The sequence below is a fragment of the Takifugu flavidus genome, chromosome 15, assembly GCF_003711565.1.
Source record: "Takifugu flavidus isolate HTHZ2018 chromosome 15, ASM371156v2, whole genome shotgun sequence".
Taxonomy (NCBI): domain Eukaryota; kingdom Metazoa; phylum Chordata; class Actinopteri; order Tetraodontiformes; family Tetraodontidae; genus Takifugu; species Takifugu flavidus.
In genome coordinates, this window is record NC_079534.1 from 13,206,974 (window position 1) to 13,233,683 (window position 26,710).

The 26,710-nt window shown below is 42.7% G+C and overlaps 2 protein-coding genes across 7 annotated transcripts in view; one reads left to right on the forward strand and one right to left on the reverse strand.

Moving 5' to 3' along the window:
* asic1c (acid-sensing (proton-gated) ion channel 1c) overlaps nt 1–26,710 on the reverse strand; it is a 63,346-nt gene that overhangs the window by 21,531 nt on the left and 15,105 nt on the right. The window lies entirely within an intron of this gene.
* LOC130538561 (trichohyalin-like) overlaps nt 6,412–26,710 on the forward strand; it is a 121,946-nt gene continuing 101,647 nt past the window's right edge. Inside the window, exons 1-2 of one of the 3 annotated variants that reach the window (XM_057056280.1) lie at nt 6,412–6,536; nt 8,213–8,979. In XM_057056280.1, coding sequence (XP_056912260.1) covers nt 8,419–8,979 — 561 coding nt within the window. In that variant the 5' untranslated portion in view covers nt 6,412–6,536; nt 8,213–8,418. The other 2 variants (XM_057056279.1, XM_057056278.1) reach the window with 2 other exon arrangements.

Genomic DNA, 26,710 nt, shown 5'->3' on the forward strand with positions numbered 1-26,710 from the left:
TCCCTTCCTCTCTGAAAAAAAAAATCCATTTCATTCCTTAAAAACACAATGATTTCTCGCCAGTACAAGCATCTCTGATCCCAAACACACATCCTCTATTTTCCTGCAGAATCCATATCGTGTTTTCGTTTTATTGATGAATTCTACTACATACATTCATTCCAGCTGTGTTTAGGAGAAGGCAGACTTCTGGTTGTTTCACTGCATCCTGAGAAGCATTTTGTCCAGTCTGAATTTCTTTTGCCCAGCGGTACGAGGAGAGCTACCGCTGCTGCTGCTGCGAGTACTGAATGATAAATTATAACATATTTCCATCAGAATTTTCAAGCATGTTCAGGTGTTTATATTGCAAATTGGACAGGCAAAAAAGAAACAGGAGGTTTATCTAAATTATGAAATAGCCACTTTAATTGTTGTCCCTTCTTAACTTATGCTCAGTGTTGGTAATAACTTGATTTTCAGGATCCAGTTCAATTTTACTCATTTGATCCACCTCAGACAAAAACTACTGTGAGTCCAGAGATTCCAATATTAACCTGAAAACAATGTATCACTGATTTAGTCACAAATGCTAAAGAAGGTAAAGGTAGCATAACAATCATCAAGACCAACCCAAATGCACCAAGACAGCTTCATGAACTTCCTCTTTTAATGTTCTCCTGATGCAACCTATAAGATGGAACTTCTGTTTTCGCAGTTTCACTGTAATGAACAAAAACATGTTTGGGATGTTTAACCACCAGAACACTAACAATTCTAACAGCATTCAGAGCGGTGTATTGCACTTGTTTGTCCCACAGGATGCGATCAATGAAAATATTGGTTGTGTTGTAGGACTGGGGGTTGCTCTGACAGCGTGTGTAGGTCTGTCTGCATGTAGGGTGTTGTTATGGTAACTTGATCTTCTGACCTCAGGCTGTAGAACAAGAAGCATGACCAAACATGGAAGAGCGTAAAGAAACAAATATTTCACCCAGGTATCAGGAGACACAGTTAAACACGGCAGAACTGTTGTTCAACATAATATAAATTCAAACACTAATTAAAGTACTGTCACATCTTTATCTTGAAAAGACAGCGGTTGTTGTGCACACACACACAAAATGTGCCTGTAAAGTTGCCAACATGAGCAGTAATGCTGCACAAGTTGAATAGGTTCAATAAAACCAGCAATGAACTCGCAGCATTGTCTTAATTAACACATGGAAAAATTGGTTAACTAAGGTCAAGGCAACATCAAAATGCTGAATATATTCACAATAGAAATTGCCAGACTCCCTTCAGCTTGATTTTACATAATAACATTTATATTAAATAGGATTTATAATATAATAATAGCATTTATACTAGAAAATAAACTATTTTTGTACTCAACCAGGACTTTGGCACCTTTTACAGGTCACTACTTAATAATGTTAAACCTGATGTTAAACAAAGTTTACCGCCGGGAGCACCTTTTCCTCTCAAACGCAAACTTCTTCCATCTCACTGTACAGTACAGTAAATGGGAAAGTGGTCAGAGCACATTTCGGTGATTAATTGGTGCATTCGCTCCAAAGTGCAAGCCACTATTCAATCAATAGATAGAAGCCTTTATCCAGATGCTTTAAGTTTGGCGTACTGGTTAATGCTCTGCCCTGAGGAATCAAAAATCAATTCCATCCTGGATGGTGCTTGCTTGAAGAGACTTCTTTTTTTTTGACTCTGCAGTATCAAGTCTGCATTCACACGTGTCAAGATTACCGATATGTTCTCTTCAGACCCTGTTTCTCCTCATCAACTGTGTTCTCCACATTATTAAGAGACTTTTTAACACTGAGTAAAGAAGCTAAAACTGTCCCTCCCGCACATGTGATTTACTTCCACTGGTGTCCACATAATGCTGTGTACTGCAGAAATGGTTTGACCTTTGACACGGGAAGACCAACAATCAGGCTCAGAAATGTGTCCTGAAGCCAGGAAGTCCTGCACAAACACTCACTTTGCTTTATCTCTCTACAAACTATTTCTCCTTTTCACACGTATAGATTTTTTTTTTGTAATCTTTCCAACATGAAACAGAAAAGTCAGAAGCAGACTGGACAGTGCTGACACTGGAAATGCTGCTCGGAAAAACAAACCGACATCAATGAGCGTTACCGAGATAACGACACGCGAGGACACAAACTCATTAAAATGTTTGGACAGATGAGGATGGTGGGATTCACTACAAAACACTCCAGACTGTTAAAGCTATGATGAAATGATGATATTAAATTCAATTCCCTTCAAGCTTCCCTCGCCTTTAAATCATCTTATTTAATTTACACAACACATGGGACAATTGGTTTCAAACATTTATCTTAACCAAAGGTGAAGGCAACAGCTAAATGCTGAATATATTCACAATAGACTCCCTTGACTTTTAGTTTGATACTACAGTTAGTTATTCATCAGGCTGGAGTTGATATCTCTGCCAGATTTGGCAAATAAAAGCCAAAAACAACTCCAATCTTTGTGCATTTAACAAGTTTTTAAAAAAGAGCTTTGTGGCCCATGAGAGACGTCGATTAGCAAGCCCAGTTAAAGGGGAATAAAAGGGGTAATTTGTCACTGTCTGTTTAACAAAGCGGTGCAACATATCTGAAGTGAAAGGTCATTAAGATTCACCTGATGAACCTTCATTTGAAGAACTCTTGAGAAACATCAGGTTTATTCCACAGGTGTGTGGTTAAAACTCCTCCCCCAGAAAGGATGTTGTGTGTCATGACTGTATCACTCGTTCAGCTGTCTCCAATATCTAACAGAGAAATTAAACTCAGAGATTTACCATCATGTCACATTGGTTTATAACAATAAGACCAGACGCATGGTGACTAATCAAAACACACAGAAGCTCTCAAACTTGTTTGACTTAATAATCCTGGGAAGTAAATCAGGGTTGAGAAGCTGCACGTTGGTTTGACGGCATTGACGAAAGATTGCACATTATCCAAGGTTAGAGAAATAAGAGCCGCGTCGCAGCCAAGGACAGAGGTGGATTCTGGCCAATGGCTGGTAAAGAAACACTGAGATGAAGGCTAAAACAGGACAATATGAACACAGATCAGATTTTTTTTTTTTAATTTGATAGTTGTGATAAGAGAAACTTAAGGGGGGAAGGAACGACTTCAGGAAAAAGGAGAAGAATGCAGAGACAGTTAAAAAAAAAAAAAAAGATACAATTTATGCTGTTGCCTCTGTCAAACATGTTAACCCAGTGGAGATTATGCTGAAAGACACTTTGGTATTAAATGATCACAATAAATTCAAATGGTAAGAAAAGACAAATAGGCAAAGTAGCTGTGCAGCTTCCGTTGATTGATAGTCTCGATTAGCTCTTTAATCACTGATCATCAGAGCTAAGTATCTTGATCCCTTTCGTCAATATCAGATGTTGAGGAACGCCAGTATGATTAAACAGACCTGCAGTGTTTAAGCAGCTCTAGTAAAATGGCCTCTGCTTGTCTGCACTCCTGCACACAGTCAGCTAACTGGATTAGCAAAAACAAGTCAAAGCAGCCAGTGGACAGGTTTTGTCAATAACACATTACTCCCTCTGCTCGTTCACTGTACGTCAGGATATTAGGCTCGAACACAAACTCGTTTCCGAACCGCTCCCGTGGTCATTAATTATAGCAGCTATAAATCGCCCCAGCGGAATGAATGTACATCAGGAGGGGGCCTGAATGTTTTGATGGGTGCCTGAAAGCTATCTTGGAAGTATAACAGGAGTAGGCGGTGGTACAACAGGAAGAAATGCGACAGCACTGCAGCACAGCGTGGTCTTGTCTGCTGCCTTTCCCCTCAGGGGGATCAGCAGGAAGCGTATCAGAGGGAAGGCTGACACCTGGGCAGGCTGGACCCTCAGTTTCATACACTGGTTCAGGCAGGCTGTCACTCTTCCTTTCCCCTGGTATTTGGCTTCTGATGTCGCCATTGCTTCTTCTGTACAACGGCACAATGTTTCAAGAGTAAATTAACTTTGCGCAGCTACATTTTCATTACCGAGCTGCAAAAGATGGAGGCATTTGTCATTTGGCAACAAGAGGGAGGAAATTAATGTTGACATTCATCCAGGCATTCAAGTTTAAGCTTCCAATCTGCGCCGAGGCAAATCATTCTTGTAATTGACTGCTATTTTGATTGGCCACATTTGTTCTCTTTACTTTGTATCAATATAGTTTCAATCAAAAAGCACTTTGTGTTTCTGCCTTTTGCTGTTCTAATAATTACAATTAATCATTTCTTGTCATTTGCTATTTTATTTATGTTAATTCCTATCTCATTCTGTTGAATACATGCTGTATTTTTATGTTATTTACTGTATATGTCTGCACCGGTGACTCATCCGCATCGACTGATGACCTGACATCGCCACGACCTTGAGATCTCCACAGGTTAGAACACGTTTACGAGCTGCTAAACACAGACACAATACTATCAACAGAAACATGCAGAGCCTCTGTTATCAGTTATCAGCCAAGTCCTATTTGAGAGACAAGAAGAAACCCAATCTAGAGCTTTTCCAGTGATCCACAGCCATTGTCTGAGCCTAATTAATTGAATGTGACGATCAGCAGGGAACAAGCATGGATCAGCTGACAATGAAAGCACAATGAACAATCAGTTATGATTCCAACAAGCAGTGAAATAGCCGTTATATCAGTAAACAGTAGGAGGTTTGGAATTAAAACTAGCTTGGAAATCAGGGTATAATGGCTGCAGTTTCTGAAGTAGAGGCTAAACAACGCTGGGACACGGCCATATTCCGATGATTTATTGGTGACAGAGACCAGACATTAGTCTACAGAGCTAATGACATCCGTGAGCACCGACAATATTAATACGACGACGGAGCTGCGGGAAGATTAGGACAATGTTAATGCATCTCTGGCGAAAAGTAATTCAGAAGTGTCTGCCGGGCAGGAGAGACAGGAAGGGGGTGGAGGAGGAGAGGATGTCAAAGCCATCATCAGCAGTCCGCAAATAAATAAAAAGGGCCCCAGTCTTTGTTTGAGAGAACACCTGGTGCAGGATAAACATGTCTGACAATACTATGAATTGAAAAAGTAATTTGGGCATCCGCCCACGGCAGATCATTTCAGTTTAATCCTTCATACTAAAGTCTCCTTATGTTTTTTAAAAATGCATTTTCCTTCCAAAAACAGTGAAAACTTTCTTATTCCATCGAGTTACTCTGTGACAGTGATGTGGAAGAACTTGGGAACCAAAACCAATTACCTTCTTTCTGTACATCTGACTGACAACATGGATAATTAATACCGCGAGAGAATCATCCAAGACATTAAAGTTAAATGGATTGCAAGAATCATTCACTTTTACACCTGATTGTCTAGAACATGAGACATGCTGCAGGCTTGGCTTCACTAATCAGGCTATCTCCTGCGGCTGATGGCTGTGTACAGAGTGTGAGCAATTCAATTAAATTGGTCAAGTAAACACTCACTCAGCTACAAGCCATGACATTACTCCACAGGAACATGCTGCATAGACCCTGGCCTCATCCTGCTGGGTTTAACTCAATATTACTGGTGATTAACCAAGCAAGATAAAAGTGAGGCTTTAGACGTGCCAACCATCTCATAATGCACATCAAATCAGTAGTTTCTAAATACTTTGGAGAAATGGAACTGCGCAGAGGGAATTTGGGAGAGATGAGCAACACTAGGTGATCATTTCTTGGTGTTACTTCTGCCAGTTATTGAGGTTTTCCACAAAGCTTCTGTATGAAAAGTGGGAAGACTTTTCCTTTCAGGTATATGCAGATGTTTTGTGTTGAGTAAGAAGACGTTACCTTTTGCCAGAGGGCCATTTGATTGTCTTTTGGGAGGGGAGGCTGTTGCACTGTTGGGTGCTTGTCTATTCTTAGAGCTCTTTTTTGTTCTTTTTCATCCGAGCCCTTCAGCAAACAGTGAAGTGGGGAGTTCCATTATCATTTTCTTAACAAGCTCTCCTGTGTGCCTCTGAGCGATCTGTTCCACGTCTGCACAGTTCAGCCCCAAACACTTGCTACCAGGACACAGTCCCTGCTAACAATTTTACCCTGTGGGTGCTGCAGTCTTCCACAACACCCCCTCTTCTCTCCTCCATCAGAGAGCAAGGTATTTTAACACTAATGGATATTTGAGCTATGGTATCTCCAAAAAACAACACCCAATGGATCTGCGGTCTCTCTGTCTGCCATTCCTCCCATCACTTCAGTAATGTGTCTGGATATGACGGCTGATGCACTGCAGACTCGGTTTTGGACCCTCACTCAATTGATAAAGGCGGGCAGCAGGTGGCAATGTTTATTTAGACATGGATAAGAACTGAGACATTTTCCTTCTGATGCTGCAATTCGAGTGTAAATTCATCACAAGGTGTTCAGCTTACAGTATCGCCACATGTGGTGGTGCAGCGGCTAGCACCACCGCAAGTATGTTGACAACACAAATCTCTGATCTCTCAGAACGACTGTGACTCCGATAGCATGAAGCATGTAGAAGCCATCGGTAACGTATTGTGTCACTTCCTGTCTTCGCAATCGTTCCTTGGTTGCACTGTGTGTTGTATTCACTCTACTTAAAATTGAACACTTGGGACATTCTAGTCACCTGATAACAGTGAGAAATAACCCATATTAAACAAATACAGGGCTCTGCCGATTATCAGCGTTAGCATGGCCTCACCGTCTGTTTCACCCGGTGTCTTTGTCTGTTCAGCGTGTGAAATGTTTAGTTACTGCTCTGCCTCCTTTAGTAAAGGGAATAGGTGCAGAAAGTGGAGTTTATTTACGGCTATGGAGGCGAGACTTAGTGAGATTGAGACGCGGTTCCGCAGCTCGGAGTTGCGTCAGGTAGCCAGGAGAAGCTAGCCGCTGCGGAGCCGCCTAGCGTAGCTACAGCTAGCGGCCCCCCGGCAGCAGCCAGGGCGGCTGGGTGACGGTGCGCAGGACTCCAGCGACCATAGGTAAGTGCATTCCGGGGGCCAGAGCGGGCGACATAGAAGCCAATCGTAGTAAACGTAAATTTGGTAAAGTTATTATTCACGTCGGAGCCAACGACACCCGGCTTCGTCAGTCGGAGGTCACGAAAATTAACAGAGTCGGTTTGCAGCTACGCATAAACGATGTGGGACTCCGGAGCATTCTCTGGTCCCCTCCCCAATCTGGCCAGTGATGAGATGTTTAGCCGCATGTCGTCGCTCCGTCGCTGGCTGTCACGGTGGTGCCCCGAAAACCAGGTGGCCTTTGTAGACAATTGGAGCACTTTTTGGGGAAAACCTGGTCTGATTAGGAGAGACGGTGTCCATCCCACCCGGGATGGTGCCTCTCTCATTTCTAGTAATTTGGCTAATTTTATTAGACCCAAAGTGACCTGACAATCCAGGGTCCAGACCAGGATGCAGAGTTGTAGTCCTACACACCTCTCTGCTGCTTCCATAGAACCCTCATCCACCAACAATAACATATTTAACACTATAGAGGTAGTCTCTGTTCCACGGTTAAAAGTTCACCAAGCACAGAGCAGGGGAGCGGTCAATCACCATAATCTTATTAAAATGAATACCAAAGCACAAGTTGGGGAAACTAATATCACAATTAAGTGTGGACTGTTAAATATTAGATCTCTTTTGTGTAAATCCCTGTTAGTGCACGACCTGATAGCGGATCATCACATTGATTTATTCTGTCTTACTGAGACCTGGCTTCAGGAGGAGGAGGATGTGAGCTTAAATGAATCTACTCCTCCGACCCATCTTAATTATCATATTCCTCGTGTTACTGGTCGAGGAGGGGGAGTGGCAGCAATCTATCACTGCAAGTTATTAATTAAGCCTAGACCAAAACATGGCTCCAGTTCATTTGAAAGCCTGACTCTTGGCATCACCCATCTGAACTGGAGGACAGAAAAGCCACTTTTGTTTGTAGTTGTATATCGGCCCCCTGCTGGGCCACATTCAGAGTTCCTGTCTGAGTTCTCTGACTTCATATCTCAATTGGTCCTTAGATCAGATAAAGTCATTATCATTGGAGACGTGAATATCCATGTACACGTTGTAAATGACAGCTTTAGAAATGACTTAATTTTATTACTTGGGTCAGTTGGCATTTTTCTCTTTGATCTTAAGTTGGCCTTTTAGTCTTTGATCTCCTTTGTATCAAACACTTCAGCTCTATCTCTTTCAGCACACGCCTGAGGAGCTCAACACTCTTGTACCACACTGGTGACCAGCAGACGCATCGATGGCACAGCGAGGAACCCAGCAGCTGAAGGCAGAACAAGAACCACTGGAATCATCAATGGAGACTTGGAGGAAGAGAGGGTCCAGCACCTCAGAGAAGCCCTGGCAGAGAAGGAGGAGCAGCTCAGCAGGGCAGTGGAGAGGCGACACATGAGGACTGTGGCCCATATGGAGACCCTGACCCAGCTGAACAACACACAAGCTGCTCTGAAGGAGAGCAACCTCAAATGTGCTTCTCTGGAGGAAACCCTCCACAGTCAGCAGCAGGAGAAAGAGGAGCGACACAAGAGAAAGCTGATGGAGCAGGAGGAAGGCTTCAATCAGAAGCTCCTTGTGAATGAGGAGGAGTTTGAGAGGAAGCTGGAGGAGGAGAAACAAAGGTTTGATGAAGAGGAAGAGGCCTTGAGGCAGCAGCTCTTTCGACAAGACGACAAGTTCAAGAAACTTCTTGAGGAAGAGCAACACAAATATCATGAAAAGATCTTTGAAAAAGAGGAGTCAATGAAGCAGCAGCTGTTGACTCAAGAGGAGACCCATAACAAGATGCTGGCTGATGTTTGTCAGCGGTGGGAGACGACATCTCAAAAATGGGTCCAGATGAGGGAAGAGCTGGAGCAGAAGGTCCTGGAGAGCCAACGGTTGAGGCAAGAGGAGCAGGAGAGGACCAAAGAAGATCTCCAGAGGCTCTCTGAAGCGATCCTCCAACTTGAGGTGAGATGCTTTCGCCTTTGTTCCTCTTCCAGAAGATTTCAGATGATGTTCAGTGAAATCTAAAACACAATCTCTCTTTTCTGCAGCTTCAAGTTTTAAAGAAAAAGAAGAAGAAAAGCTTCTGGAGATGGATCTGCAAAAGGATGAGGTTCTGGAAAAGATGAAGGAAAGAACAATTCCGGAGCTCCCAAAGCCCCCCCCCCCTCCTCCTCCTCCTCTACATCCTGACTTCCACAGCGTCACATCCTGTCTTCAGTTTTATTTTAAAGTATAATCATTGTTTATGTTCTATGTTTGGATCTATGATTTAGAAACAATAAAACTCAAAGTAAACCACCAGATTGTAGATGTTGTCAATGGCAGCTTTAGAAATGGCTTCATTTCATTACTGGAGTCAGTTGGTTTCCTCCAGCAGATAAACCAACCAACTCATAGCTTCAACCACACCTTAGATCTAGTCCTGACTTATGGTGTTGAGGTAGAACATGTGTCAGTGTTCCCTCAGAACCCCCTCCTGTCAGACCATTCATTGATCACTTTTACATTTATGATTAAGGATTCTTCTATGCTCAGAGCTCAGTCTTACTATAGCAGATGTCTCTCAGATAATGCTGTAGCTAAGTTTAAGGAAGTGATCTCTGTGCTGATCCCAGGACCACCGTGTGTTTCCCCAGGGATCAATCATTATAATCTAAGCCCTGCTCCGCTCTCAGAATGCTGGTCTACTTGTGGTTCCTAGAGTCTCTAGGAGCAGAATGGGGGGTCGAGCATTTAGCTATCAGGCCCCCCTGCTATGGAACCAGCTCCCTGTCCAGGTATGGGAGGCTGACTCCATCCCTACTTTTAAGACTTAAAACCTTCCTCTTTGAAAAAGCTTATTATCACTAATTCTGTAGTTCCAGTTACTATCATAGACAGACAAATTATCATACTTAGGGGGTCGTCTAATCATTAGGTCACATCTTAGCTGTGCTGCTATAGGCCAAGGCTGCCGGGTCCAGAAACATGATCACCTGACAGGCCTCTGTCACTCCACTGGGTCATGGTTTCCTCTCCTCTCCTCTCCTCTCCTCTCCATCAAGTAGACTAGTTATGCTGATTCTTGTGTAGTTTTTCTGCCCATCCCCCCCCTATTCATTTACAGGTATCGCCGCCTTCGGAGCTACGTGATGACCTCCGGCCCCACTGACCCACACGGCCGGCAGCTTGCATAAATAGTGTATTTTTGTATGTGTTTCTGTGCTCTGTGCCTCTCCTTTCCGCTTCATTCTATCATCTCCCTGTCCTCCCCCCTCTCCCGGAAAGCGCCTTGAAACAATTTTGATTGTAAAAGACGATATATAAATAATGATTGATTTGATTTGAGATTGATTTGAAGAGTCCAGCTGTTTATTTGTCCGAGTCCACATCTGCTCCTTTCAGCAGCCTTATGGCTCAAACTTCAGCCATCTCATGCAAGGCGCAAAATACAATATATTCACAATATTGCGTAAATTATCATTAGAAAACAATTGGCGAGTCATGTTTATATATTGTCATGGTGCTCGGGATAACCAGCACATAAACCAGTGTGTTCCTTTAGGTATTTACAATCGTGGTTGTTTACCGCTGACATCTGACCATTTCAATTTAATTTGAGTTCAACAGTGTGACAGGTTACATAGGGTCTGGTTGCCTCTGAGACCTACCGGTACACTGCAGTGGCAGATGACTTGACGTTCCATTTATTACTCTCAAGCCCCCATGACCAATAGCATGCATGAAGGCAAGCAGGTCTGAGGAGCCCTAATAAATGTTCCTGGGGCATATTGGTGGGAGACAACCCTGTGCCTTGTTCTTTCACTTGTGCTTTTGAACACGTTATGATTAAACCAAATTTATTTTCACTGGTTCATACTGGCCTGTTCAAAATAAATATCAGTTTGTATAATACCCAGGTTGTTTTTCCCAGGCAGTGATCAATACGCCATTAGAAGGTCTGAAGCCCTTTTTGTGTACGACTGTGATGAAGAGGTGAGCACAGTTACGCAGTTTTAACTCCCTTCCAATGCGGACTGCAGCGTGATGGGCACGTTTTGATGGATGTTATGTGGCGGCTGGTTTCAGGGCTGCAGCGTTTTAATTTGTGAAGGATCATTAGCTGGGGAGGGCTCCTGCTCGTAGCTTTGGGGGGTGGGTGGGGGGTGTTGGGAATCAAATAGATGCAGCACAAAGAGGCACATCTTCATCCATCAAGCTGCTGTTGTAGCTATCACAGCCGGTGTGTGGGGGGCGGGAATTATTCATGAGTTGCAACATGCTGTGAACGAATATAAGCTTTAGGTTAAATAAACTAAACTTCTGTGTGTGCTTCTGGAAATACGCAGGAAACAAAGTGAGCATGAATCAAGCACTGAATATTCTAGACTTCGTCATCCACTGCTGCTCCTCCCACACACACACACACACACACACACACACACACACACACACAACAGTAATGCGTGTGGACAAACAGTGTCAGACAAGGGTCTCATTTACTGCTGCATCACTATATTCAATAAATTCATTTATGCAAGCAGGATATAAAACTCAGACTTGCTTACGGTAAAGACAGACGGTCACAACATTCCAGCTCTTATATCACAAGAATAGGTTTGCTTCCTGACTAAATTGGATGTCCACGGTGTGGATTTACCCGACCTGTGGCCCTCATAATGTTCCGTTATGACGCCACAGGGGCCTGAAATGTCAAGGCTACCAAAAAAATAGCGGATCAAATCATCCTTCTGCTTATATCTTTCGTGGTGAACCTTTTTCTGAAACCTCAAGCCCACATAGACTGTGTTTCTCCTCTCAAATCAATGAAAAGGAAACAATATAGTCAAGAGGCCGAGGCAAAGGTCTGATTCTATCGAAAACCCGTCTGGGCCGTAATTGCTGCTGGACACCGAGGACAAAATTTAAAGTCCCTGATATTCACACCATCGTACAGCTTCCAAACCTCCTTCTGATGGAAATGCTCAGCTAATGATCAGGAGGCCTTTGTTTTGATTTAGCTTGGTTGTCCTGTTATCAGTGTAACGACTCAGTAATAACACTGAACAGGCTATTTTTAGAAACACATCGATTGGCAGGCTGGTGATGTAAAGCAGCGTCGCGCAGGAGTCTGTGGAGAAGATTTACCGAGGCCATTTCTAAATCATTTTCTCCAGAAATGGAAATTGTGAGGGTTTGTGCCTGTGAAATTAGATCTACACACTAACGGTGACAAATAAATGTCCCCGAGTTAAAAAAGATGTACGGCAGAATTGTAATAGTTAATAGTGTGCATGTTAATGTACAGACCCCAGGGGCTATACATGAAAAGAGATGATTAATTTATTAGAAACATATTCATACGCGGTTGTGGCATGTGATTGTCGTCATCATAGATGATGAAGAGCATTTCTTAACTCACCGCCTGAAGACAATTAATGCAAAACACACGAAGCATAAGGGTACTCGGTGATTGGGTCTGTGTTATTCATCTGCCAGGTGACAATTCTTTACACTAACAGTCATTTCTTTACATCTTTGTCATTAACATCTCCTTTGTTATCCCTGTAATTATCATCTCTACGACTGTCTGTGACTCGGCAGCCTCATTAGCTTACTTCTGTGTACTTAACAGGATGAGCCTTTTCCATTCAACCAGCAGATCAGAACGTATGGGCGCCACATCCCGATTGTGCTTTCTCAGATCAGAAAGTGTCACTAGAATAATAATTCCTCATGGTCACGGTTTAAAAGAGCAACTACACCAGTCAGCACGAATGGGTCCGCAGCCCCGTACGCAACAAATCGAGACGCGCTGACGTCGTTTATCAGATCAGCGACAGCAAATTCAGCCACGCTAGCTCTTCTGTTGGAAGAACTGCAGTTCGGGAGATGTTCTGACCCATCTATTTATCACGGCTTTGCTCATGTCAAACTCACTCAAATCCTGAGCTGTGCCCGTTGTTTTCAGCTCACAACACATTAACATTGAGGACAAACTGTTCAATTGTTACCTAATATTTCCCAGGGGACGTGAAGAGATTATCGGCATTATTCACTTCACCCGTCAGTGGTCACGATGTTTCGTCACTGCACATTTGATTATTATATTTTCACAGGTAAAGACACATTATGTTGTACAGAAGGATCACCATCATATGGACCAGGCCTGGCCAACCCGCGGCTCCCGAGCCGCATGCGGCTCTTTGCCTGGTTTCACGCGGCTCTAACGTTCATATCGAAGTTTGGGTTTGTGTTTTTTTAATGTGCGTGTTCGCTTCGCTTGAGTTCAATACGGTACTTTCGCTAAAAGCGCATGAGCGTTAGATGAAAATACCGCAAAGTTTCTCAGTAGGGACAAGATCTTTTGAGTACACAATTAGTGTCAAGTTCACCTTCAAAATGGCAGGAAAAAAATGCACAAAAGCTTTGTGACTCGGTTCCGTGATCTACAACTGAAAAGGCCACAGATCGCATTCCTCGTTGACCCTTTTAATGTGGAGACGCACTGTTGAAAAGCCCCGCTAGTCACAGATGAGGCTGCAGCTGAGTTGGAGATGATCGATCTTTGTGAGGAGGACCAACTGAAACCTGCTTTAAGGGAAGGGGCCATTGAGTTCTGGAAAAGTGTGCCAATGGAAAAATAACCCAATGTCAAACAGGCTGCGCTTAAGACACTGTCAATATTTGGGTCAACATACGTCTGCGAGTCTGTGTTTTCTACCCTAAAACACGTGAAATCAAAGCATCGATCTGTTCTGACTGCCTAGCAACAACTGAATACAAGCCAGATTTGAAGAGGATTGTTCAAAGCAAGGAATGCCAGAAGTCCCACTAAGCAACATGCATAGTAAGAGAAAAAAAGATATTTTAATTATTATATTTTTGTTTGTGGACTTAGTTGAATTGAGAGTTTGTGTGTGTGAGACAATGTTCACACAATTCTGATTGTTGAGAATGACTGGCCCGTGGTCTGTAGAAGTTCTGTCTTTATCATGTTGGTGTGTGACATTTACAATAAATCTGGCTAAGCAGAGGTCTGTGTGTGAGGAAGGGATGAGGGGATGTTCATGTGTGCCCATGTGTGTGATGTGGCTCTTTGCGGTAACACAGTAAAAAATGTGGCTCTTAGGCTCTGACTGGTTGGCCACCCCGGATATAGACCCTCTCGGTAATGTGACACGATGTTCTTTTTAAATTCACTCAATGCACAGCAAAATTACAACCAGCCTTTATGTACACCATCACAATGGGGGGGGGGGGGGGGGGGTAATTTTGAGGCGCCGTGCGACCAGCAAAATTGCACAATTTCACGCTGCGCCTTTAGAGTTGTCATTCTTGGGGAGCCTTCTGAGGTCAAATACTGGGAGCAACGTCTGAGCAAGGCTTTTTCCCCAGAGGAACAGTTCAACCCTTAGGATGGTCTCATTAAAACTACAGATCCCAGTTACGTTTTGGCTTCTAAATTAGGTAAATGCTTGTTCAAGGAGAAACAAACAGAATAATTTGAGATCAAACTGCTCTTCATCTAATTAGCGCAGCTTATTCATTAAAATAAATGCTAATTCAGACGCCGCTGCTTATTTCTTTCTGCGAAATACAAGTATTACAACAGCAAAGTTTATTTGAATGCTGCCTGACAGTCAGTATTGGGATCAGTCTGCTGTTTATGTTTATTTCTATTGTTTGCTTGTTTCTCCTGTATTTTGTCTCGTCCCCTCTTGACCTTAATGACCCTCACGTTACTTACGTGTGTAAATGTCCCCAGTCTTTTTTTTTTTTTTTTGCATATATGAACCCTGTTTTTCTTCCCTTCTGTGCCAGAACCTCTTTCAGGAAAGTGTCCAGCATCACCCTGCTGCTCTGGCTTTTGTCATATTAGACTATAGTTTCTTGGATAATTGACGGGCCCGTTGCAGAAGGCAGGTTTGACCAACCGGGTCGCGTCCTGAACTCTAGCTAGTCCAACTCCAACGTGTCAAACTCAGATTGCAGTTCCATAACAAGTGTGGAGTGTGAGTTCATTCAACTGAGTCAAAATGTGAAGCTCAAGCATGAGTATCTAAAAAGCCTTATCAATGGAACCCAGACAACATGATTTACCATGGCAACGGGTAGAACCAAGCCTCGATCCTCCTACTTCTCCTCAATGGAGCCCAGAATATTAATGACCACAAAAAAAACCCAAAAGCAATACTGCGGCGGCAGCTTGTATGGTGAAACATTTCTGATAACTTTGTTGTGTATTTTGGAAAATTCATGGTGGACGCTTTTTACGATAATGAAGCAGGGCAGTTCTAACTGTGGCCTTGTCTCCCTGACCAATGGGACACCATTATGTTGCCGTGTCACTGTTGCTACGAGAATGAGGATCAACAGAAAGCACTGTTGCTAAGGTACTGCTGCGATGCTACCCAGGCAAGTTTGTTGGCAAAAAAGTGATCGCATGGACAGGAAAACATGAGAGATAATTCATGTGAAACCAACTGCACATCTGCCAACCAAATCCCTCCATCAGTCAGGAGGTTAAACAGCCGGGGTCAGGAGAGAACCACAGAGGAACCAGAGGAGTCCGAGGTCTTTCACAGGTTGTGGTCTGCCAGGTATCTGAGGCTGAAACAGCACGTATTAATACTCATACTGATTTTATTAAACTCACCAAATCTGAGACTACCTCCCATCTGCAGCTTCAGCTTAAGAACAGGACAAACTCAGAGTTATAGTCAGCAAACCTGGTAGTGAGCAGGTTGGTTGCCCGGGTAACCGACTCAGAGTTCTGCTGAAGCGGCTTTGTGTAAGCGAGTTCCTCCTCTTCTCAGGGTGGACTAACTCATTAAACCTGCGGTCTCTCCATCTGCTGGAGTGGGTTTGTCTCTTTATCTGTGCTGCCCCAATCAGTCATTTGGATTTTGCATCAAACAGACACAAACCGAACACATTTTGCATTCTTATGTATGTTCAGAATATATTACGGAAGACGTTTAAACTTCACTGGCGTCATCGCTTCAGCAGCAACGGGGAAAATTGTTTTTGAGCTCATCCTAATTATGAGGCTCTTTTCTAGCAGAGTCTCTCAGCCGTCATGATTGAAGGTTCTGCACAGAATGGTGCCACACTTCCTGATACCACCTAATGCGGAGCATTCATTTGTTCTCTTGTATTGAGCACAGGTTTAATCAAGTCTGGTGTAATTAAATGTTAAAAATTAACAATCATAGTGTGTGGGGGGGTGCTAAGCTACTTTTTGTAAAAGAAAAGAAAGCGGGTTGAGGTTCCTGGAAAGTTGGGTTGCAGATTTAAAGTAAAAGAACTTTCTGGTCTGGCTCAGAGTCACTAAACTAAATTTATTATTTTAATGTAATAACTTGAAAAATTTATGCTGACGCAAAGTTGTCATGAGCAAATCCTTCATCATCATTATTTCTATCCGTTTAAGGTTAATATGGCTTATTTCTAAATTGATGGGATGTTGGAGGCTAAGCCAGCAGGGTAATTCTGTTTGTATGTTAGCATGGGCAGGTGTTTCGTTATTTCATAAATCACAGCCTGGTTAGCACGAAAACAACTCTTGGTTTGTGTCAGACTGCAGATAAAACTGAAAAGCAGGTTGGAGGAGGATTTATCATCTAACTGGGACGTCTCAGCACAATAACAACGCCATTAGCCCAGAGACAAATGACCTCTCAACAAAATGGACACATACAGGTGAATAGAAAGTTCTCCGGATTCTTTCGTAAGACAGTTCGGAGGTTACGTGCGTATTTCCTGCCCTGCTGAGTGCTGAATCATCCCCATATGCACCGCGGCAATAGCAGCAGTCTGTTGATCAGGTGTTTCTGGTAATTATGCAGAGGGGGAAAATACAAGCGAGGAGGAGGATGACTCAATGCACTTTCCAGGGTAATGAGGCTGATGCGCAAATACCGGTCTCCACATGCAAATGAAGATGATCATTAGCATTCTCTACGAATATGGATTGATATTGTTCACGGTACCAGCAGGAGCTGCTCACTTTGACAGAGGCAGACAAAATAAAAGCCTCAGAGTGCAGCCGAGAGCGCCATCTTTATCCCGGGGCTGCAAGTACAGGTAACGACGTATTGAAGGTGATACAGTAAACACTGTAGAGGGGGGTAGTACCCCTCCACCCCCTTAAACAACACCATTGACGGGCTGACACTATGTTTTTTAATCTAGAATATTACAGCTGGACTACTGCTGTCAGAGATAGAAGCATTTGAAATGAACATGATTCCTTGATCGTTATGTTTGCTAACATATCAGGGCTATTTGATTACTTTACATACGATTCTGGCTCCTTTAAAAAAGGACTCTTTAATTGTTTCTCCGTTATTTTAGTTTTCTTTTGAAATAAAGCTTACGTCGCCCAATGCCGACACCCGTTTTACAACCAAGATGACCTTGGACACCAGCGCCAAGACCTACGGGCCCCCGCTGCAACACCACTGTAAAGAAAGATGTTCGTGGCACAGCCTTTCCTCAAAACTATTACACCAAAGCCATAAACATCCTGGTTTTATTCGCAACATAACACATTGCCGCATCGCATTAGCAACAGGCAACCAGCTGTGGAGGAGGGCTCACAGCCAAAGATCATGCCACTGCTGGAGGGAGAAATATTGATGCTTGCTGGAATGACTCCCATCCAGACTGCTGTTTAAACGGCAGCGTTTATACAAATGCTTCTTCAGGTGCTGGACACTTCAACAAACCCAGAGCCACATTTTCACCGTTCACTCTAATTAAATGGAGTGAATAAATACGTTAGACTTGTGACTTAAAGAGGAGGGGGAGGAAGGCTGGTGTGAATTCCTGAGTGATAAAGAGCAAAGAGGAGTCTGAAGATCAGGTCGATAAAGTCATCCTGATGAATTATTATTCTGATTAACAATGCAGATGAGTGGGGCAATAAATAATTAATGGCACTGGGAAGCATTCATCAGATTACCTGCACGGATCCTGCAGAAACAGAAATTAAACATGCCTCTTTTCATTAATGGGCTCCTCACACCTTTATACTCAGCAAGTAGATTCATCAGAACCTGAAGTTCATCTGCCCCGTGCAGCCACAAGATTCAATAAACAGTCCAAGATCATTTTATAGGCTTGGTTTTCCTCCCAAGGACATTTGCAGTGAAATTGCTTCTCGCTCCGGAAAGCGTTTGTGTTTTGTATTTGTTAACGTCTTACTCGAAGTAAAATGCTGCGTGAAATCGAGGCAGATTTTTTTTTTTTTGTCAATTATGTAACTGCCTTTAAATTAAAGAACAGAATCAGCCAATAAAGCCTAAAACCACCAAATTCCTGCTTCACCAAATGGCTGTAAAACTGATTTAAAAGAAATAAAGATCACCAGCTCAGTTTTATATGCTTACATGTTTTGTGATTCAATATTTATCACATTGAACAATGTGTGCACCAGGAAGAGTAGAGGTGCATTAGTGGCAGCATATAAAGGGATAATAAAGCAATACTCAGACTCTCACTGCTACAACAATTGTAATTAACTCTGTCCCCTTCCTGCTGTTCTTCCTGTATCTGCTCCCTGGTGCACGGCCTCAGCCCTGCAGTCGTCTGTGTTGTTTTATATTAAACCAGTGTCATATTAGATAACCGCCTGTGATTGACCCGATACAGACAAGGACCGACGGAAATGTGGATAAACGGGGGTGGACCGCCTGCGAGAGCTAAAATATCGGCAGTGTTGCAGCAGCTGCAAATATTCTTCCTTTGGATTGGGAATGTTTATCCTTTTCCTGAGTTTAATGGAGTGACAGAATTAAAATAGTGTCAGTGAAAACATGTCTGCACCTCAGAGGAGTGCAAAACTACCTAAACAGCGTCCAGACTGTGACATCCAGACTTTTAAGGCTACATGTCGGAAATTAAAGACAGATTCCTACAGAACAGCACAAGAAAAAGTGATGTAATCCTCCTCTAGAGCTGCTAGAATGTTTCTCTATATAGACTCAAAAACTTTAGTATTCCTTTACATTGTCAGCTATAATATATGACTTTTGCACTGCAAAACCAAGGCTATAAATTCATAAATCTCTGGAGTGGAAACTTGTATTTTCCTCCACAACTGCAGCCAGATCTATTCTCCTTAAACCAAGGACTGGTGTGACTGGCTATAAAATGTGGAGCCACTGTTTGCTTTCAGTAAACAGTTTATCATGTCGAGGCTTTCTTTAGCTTGCACAGAGTTTAAGTTGAGGAATTTCTATTTACGTGGAGTAAGAACCCGGAGTTTTATTATTATCCATAAATTGCATTTCTTAATTAAATGCCTCTATTTTCATTTAAACATCCCTTATTCCCAATCAGGGTCACAGGGGACATTTCCCAGATTCTTAATTAGATGCTGTTATTCTATTCTCAAATGCACTAATGGAAACTCTACAACTATGTTCTATGACGTTTGATGTCTGCCAGTGAAGAGTTTGATGGTATAATCAGTGTGATGAGTGGCATTTGAATCATGATCTGACACTGGGATCGTTTAGAACGTGGTGATTTATTCCCAGGTCATGCCGCCTCCTGCCTTTACATCATGTTTTCTACTGCTATGTAATGACGTTCACATTTGTTACACATTTTGTGAGCCTATCTTTGGGGAACCGCCTGAGTAATTGCATGCAGAGAAGCTCTCTGCTCCATTTGACTAGACAGCATAAATGAGTGGACACTGGGTGGGTGTTGCTGCGGCCAAACAACAGATAATGCGGCGAGGCAGGCTGTTGACAATGCGGCTTGCGTGTAGTCATGCCATCTCTCTAAAATGCATGTTTGGCATTGCTATTCTAGGGCTACACCGTATACTGTTTATGCGTCTACCTCCAGGCCTCAGTGCAGCTCACATTATTATTTCCTCCATGTTCTATCTATTGCACTACAACGGTGGAGCCTGAGATACAAGATAGCGTCAGTCCGCCATTTCTTGACCTAAATATTTTCATAAAATAGGTTCAAATTTCTAAAAACATACAGCTGTATCGAAGAGTGAAGACCGTGATGCAGGCCCACGGAAGCTGCAAAATCAAAATGCAACAAATGTCTCATGGGTTTATAATCTTATGGGAAGGAAACCCGACCCAATCTAACGGGAATAAAATGGTCTCCTAGGAAAGAAAAACAGCGGAGGTTTTTGAGATCATCGATGAAAAACGCCAATAACACAAAAAGTGCCAACAAAGCCAATAAAGAAAACACTTTAAAAATTTAGCTTTACTTGAGGATGCTAAATACATAATAGTGCTACAGTATCAGTTTTGCTTTTCGGAGGAAAAGATGTACACATTTGTGGAACAACTGTTTGAGCCTGTGGAGATCAGGATGTTTCCCCTGGCAGCTGTTGGTTGCGACGTGACAGCTGTGCGAGAGTTGGAAGGACGTTTTCATCTTCTGCTCCCTACCGGTCCACTGACTTCACTCTGTCATAATGCAAAGTTAATACGGGCTGTTTTGTATTTGGCTTACACGATACAGAAGATACATCATACGTCAGGATTTCTGTCTAGAAAAGTGGAAGCTACATGTAGCTTAAAGCGATGTATTTCTTTACGTGGGATCAACGTTCTCCTTCAGCTTGTAAACGGAGGATTTAGAGTTTAAAGGTCCAAAATAAAATCGTGGAAACATGTGAACACGTGCTCTGTAACTAGTTCAGATGGGGTCGAGCACAGTCGAAGCAATAAGTAACATTAATTCTCCTGCTAGACGTTCGTTCGACAAGTTTATGTAACAGATGCCATTACTGTTCTTACCATCAGTGCACGTGGTGCAGGAAACAGATATACAGCAAACATGTGTGCCCCAGACAACAACAGATTCTGTTATTGAGCAGAAAAACATGATGCATTTAATGGCACAATATTCAGGGAGATTCAACAGTTTTCTCACGTGGTGCACAGACCAACGTGCCACGCAGAATCATCCCTGCAGCAAATACAGCTGGACACCGACGCAGCAAACAGAATTAATCTTTCCTTTCTTCTGAATGTGGGTTCATGTCTACAGTAACAAAATAAGAGATCCTAACTTGTAAGGAAAAGAAAAAAAGCAACTAACCTTCCAGTTACATGATAAATGCATTATTTTCTGGTTCAGGTTTCCCTCAAATCATTTAATATTGATTTTATTAAACACATTATCTATTATGGAATGTTGACGTGTGTGTGTGTAAGTGTGATATGATTTATATGCTACACACATACGCGCGTGGGAGGCTCATCACGTATTTGTGTGTCTGTGTAGCATTGAGTGGGTGGGTGGGTAAGTGCATGCATGGGAATGTGATTCTGTCTGTAGCTCCACACATACGTTCAGAGGTGTGGACGTTGTGTTGTGCGCACAGCCGAGCTTGACCTTTTTAGCACCGTACAAAGGTCCAAACAGGCTAAAGATGACCCACTGTGACCGAGATCAATTCTCTCTTTCCGCTTCCCTGCTTTCCGTCACCAAATATAAAATAATTAACCTTCTGACAGGCATCTGAAACAAATGTTATTGTATGAACCAGAATCATAAAAATATGCATTTACACATGCAGTTTAGCACAATCATCTTTTTTTTTTAATTGAATGAAGAATGTTTCTTATACTAATTCAGCTATCCCAGAATATTTGTTTTCAGTCACAAGTTATTTGTGTGTAATAGAAGTGGAACGGATACATGCAGTCATTTTTCCCTCTTTTAAAGTGGTTTAGAACCATTTTTAAGACAAAAAAGAATCAAGTTAACATTAAATTACAGCCACAATTCGGCATATCGTTAAAATGTCAGGCGTGACTATCTAAGGAAACATCATCATTCTGACATCTATTAAAGAAATCTGAGTAATATTTAAAATGTGTCACATTCACCCTTTTTAAAATGCATTGCACTAAATGATCACTATCAAAGCCTCACAGCTGAAATGGTCAACGTGGATCAGGAGAAATATTCATCCTATTCAGGTCGTCTTTGTGGGATCATACAGCTGCACTTATTGTGTGAAACTGGCGAGGCTTGTCTATAACACACCTGAATGCATAAAACACGATTTTAATCTACCCCCCCCCCCCCCCCCCCCCTTAAGATAGAGCTCAGGCAGGCTCAGGCACAGGGCGATCGACTTTATCATCTGCAGACTGATGTCAGATAAGCAACTTTTAATTTGTTTTTTCTAATATGGAAGAGTTTCAACAGTAATCAGTGCCAAGTTATCTTGGATTCATCCGACTGATGAACCGCCGCTGGAGTATTTACCAAAACAATGTGTTCCACCTTTTCATCAGGCTTCATAATGTTTGGAACCTAAACGTCCCATGTTTTTAGTGCAGCTTTTAACCTCCCCGACTTTCCCGTGAGAGGCAGCAGGAGTCGAGGTTGTTACAGCACTTTCCGCTCAATTTCAGCCTGACCTCCTTCCTCACAACTGACCCCATCGCCTCAACCCTGAAAGAATGAAGAAAAACTTAACCACACTGTGCACAGACTGAGGAATTCTAATAAGGTTGACTCACAAAACCGAGTTTTCATATAAAGCCAAAATTAATCTTCAAAGCAGTTAGAGCTGAGCCCAGCTGCATGGAGGTATTATAACGTGCTTGTACAGTGAGTGAGTGACTGGTTTACTGTGGAGCGCTGCTTGGGACTCTGCGGGTCAAATGGTCCCTTTTTTAACAAAAAGAAAGGTTATGAAGGGCAACTGTGATTCCTTCAACCAGTTTCTCAACCGTGGACTTCTAAGGGAACCTCTCAGGACTGCTGCACAAACATCAGGAAAATTCATTTGATGGAAAATGAAACTGGGGTAAAAGGAGATCCGAATGGTAAATGATTATTTGATGGAATGAAGGGAAGAGGTGGCTGCCTCTCCTGAATTCTAAACAACTCGCAGCATCACCTCAACAATCAGACATCGACCTACATTAAGTCATCTTCTCATCGTCTCCTTTACCTTTTCTTAAAGGGAGCATTAGCTTCTGTCAACACACTGCATTGAATGTAGAAAATTAAGCTCTTTATGATCAGATCTAATTTCATGTGCGTCTAAGTGAGGTGGTCGGATGCACGTGTCGCCTGATTAGAAAGTATTCGGAAATTAAATTGAGATTATCCTTATCATCCTGATTAAAATAAGGCCATTAGCACAGTCTAAATGCCTGAATTGTAACAGGCTGTAGTCTTCCAACAGAAACGGGTCATTACCTCCAAGCATCTTTAGACGCTCTGCAGACATAAGCAGACACCAGGTCAGGATGACATCGAAGAGGCAGCTATTTCAGCAACTGGGTGACGCGACCTCACCTAAAACTCTCGATGGCATCGCGGATCATAAAACACATAAAAGGCACCAGTGTGATTTACAGTCCAGCTGTGCACAGTGCACACGTGCATGGTCATGCGGAAAGGCAGCGACATTATGCAGCCCAGGTAATTCCATATGTTCTAGACCCGCTCGGACTGTCAGGGGATGAAAGGGGAGCACTTGTGCACGGATGTTTGTGCACCACAGCAGAGCAAAGGACCAATGGCCTCCTCATCTTGATGGCTGTCCAGCGCTGGTCAAGGACCGCGAGAGTGCACAGAGGCAGTGAGACGCTCCCTCTGACTCATCGAACCCACGCAGGTCGAGCTGTGCTTTAACTGTATATGCAACACAGCGTCATTTATGGTCACTTTTGCAAAAATGCTGCTGTGCTTTGTGATCGATACTGAAAAAAATCCCGCCATTATTAAAAGATCGCTCAGACTGGTATTGGCCCGAGCGAATAAACAGATTTAAACATTTCCTGTTTTCAAAGCAGTGATGTGTTGGTGGGATAAATTCCTGGACTGGTTGAATTTTGAGGTATCAAGCTTTAAAAGCACATTACAACCTTCTCATTAAAAGAGCAACATTGTGGTGCTCAGAAGCAGCTCGTACATTTGGCACTCATGTCCTTCGTTTTGGTTTCCAACATGGCCTGAAGTTCCAGAGTTTACATAATTCATGCTGCAAATGTGCCAGCTGTGGCTCCTTTTGTTCCTCCCTGACAGACAAAGAGAAGGTCAACGTCCCATCGGAGCATTTACCCAGGCAATCTTTTCCTCCCGTTTTAAATGGCAGGGTGATTTGGTGGGCTTGCAAATAGTCCTGGGCTGGAAAGGCAGCTTTCTCACCACTTTCCCAACTAACCAAAAACAGAAAAAAGAAAAAAAAAAAAGACAAAACAACTTTAACCTCTGCCATTATTTGGCTTCGGGTTTGTTTCGGTTGCATCAAGAACACAATGATCAGTTGCAAAGAAGTGTAGCAACCGCTAATCTTTAATCAACACGTGTTGTATAAATAATTGAGATCTATTTCATTTGCTGAATGAGAGATCAGACAGCATTGTTCTCAGGAGAGCCGTCCAAGTGCTTCACCAACAGCCCAGTTTGGACTGGATTATTAAAAATATTAAAGGTCACACTATAGACTTTCAGTCATGACACAATTGATGGCAATAAACCCTCATTACACATGAGAACACATTTGTTTGGACAAATAACAGCCATTAATTGCTGCCAGGTTGTTTTGCAATCATTGACAGATTCACTATTAACTAACTGAAACTTGGCCTGAGAGTTCCTGAAATCGTGCCACGGTCGACCAAAGCAAAGCTCACATTTACGCGCGACTTCAACAGGTTGGCTTGTCCTTCAGGTTCTCTTTAGTGTGTCGGTAGCAGTTAGCTTGTCTGCAGATGTGCTCTTTTAATTCAAAGGTTTTGAACGTCTCATAAGCGTGTGTGTACCCGGAGGAGTGATGACAGATTGGCTGATGCACTATTTTAATATCCTGTAACAAGTGGAATGACATTTCTCTGGCTCCATCCACTCATTTGTTTAACATCACATATATTTTGATCTGGAAATATCAGCAGTCGCCGCACACATCTGTTGTGATACTGAGGCTCGACAGTATCCGTGGGAACACATTAATGTCATATTTGGAAGACAATGTTCACCGCTGTAATGAAAACATGCATATACCTGCAGACATAGTATATATCCACATACTGTGGGCCTAAATATGAAAGATGTGGTAAATACTCGCACCTCATATCCTTTAGTCATTTTTTTGCCTCCACAAGGCATCTGCCAGTAACCTCACACTGTACCGCACCACACAAAAGCAGCATAATCCTTCTATTATATATAGACATGCTGTTATGTCACCGGGAAAATATATAATTACCTTCCTACGCTGCGTGAAAAAAAATGCTACACAGCCTTACATTTGAGATTAATTGATAGATTTAGGGTGTTGACAGTTGTGGCCTTGAGTGTTAGTGCAAGGGGAGAAAAGAATATGAGAAATGCTCACAGAATTCATGCCATGAGTCAAACAACACAATAGCATGCTGCATTTTGCATGCTGGGGAAACAAACCTGCTCGGGGCGATGGCTGTTTGATTTTGGAAATATTATGACTGTTTAAATATCACATACGATTCATATTCACCGAATGCACATCCCCTTATAAAAAGATTTAAAATGGTAGGCGAGATGGAGACCAGGGAATTGGCTCTTGATGTGTTGGTGGCTGATATTTGGGGGGGGGGGGGGGGATCAATGAGATAAACATAAGGGTTCTGAATGTCAAAGTTTACATCTGAAAGATTGAAGATATAAATTTGATGACTGGTGACTGCCAACTCTTCCATTTAAAAAGGTCAGTCTTAGCCCGTGCACTGCAAATGTCTGGATCTGTGTTCAGCCCCGGCATCATTTGCATTTGTTTAAAAGCACTGGTTGTGAAAGCCACCGAATGATGCTGCATTAACATAAAAGAAAACTCAGACCTTTTTGATTTACAGCAGGTGGAACTGCTGACTCTTGGCAGGAAGTTGCTCTGCGAGATTGGAGGGAAGAGTCACATTATCCTCCTGGCCGAGGAAGCAGTTTCTCAATCCTGAGTACGACTGGAGTCACCTTCTGCCAGAACATGCATGTGGAATCCAAGGGGAAAATCTAGGAAGTCCAAAAGTGTGGATGGAATCCTAGCAAGACACTTTTCTGTCATGTAATTATGAACCTATGTTTTCTAACCAACAACAGGCCATGGGTCAATTTTAAGCATGTTAGAGATACTACAGATATCATATATTCCAAATCCAGAACTGGCTTTTCTAAAGCCAATCATAGCGCTGATTAGTTTTATGCTCTCAGACAGAAGCTCTCGCGGCCTCTCATTCACAAATAGCTCTTTTGCAGCCGTTGCTTCTCCAGCTCACAGCTGCCCGTCATCCCCTCTGATTGCAATTTAATAGCACACTTTTGAAATAATGCACAGATAAAATGGGCCTCTCTGAGCCGTCTTGGGTCATGAAGAAAACTGCTGTTTGGAGACACTTTATACTTAAAGCAACCAAAAGTAAAAGGGAACACAGGGACACTGCAAAGCATTGCACATGAAAATGAAGGAGCAAAGAGTAGCTCCCATTTGTTCTGTGGCTCTGGAGATAAACACGACAGCTAAATATGTAGCCAGTCTAACAGGGCTCTGGAAATGTGCAATGCAGTGCTGCATGCAAAACAACCATTTTGAAATTGTACCTTAATAACCAAGAGCCCATCTGAGTTCACTGGGTAACAAAACGGCATATTAGATGGGAACTAGAGGCTGAAAAACCTGACAGATAATACTTTCTGAGCAGCTAGCATGAGACGCATGACCGCT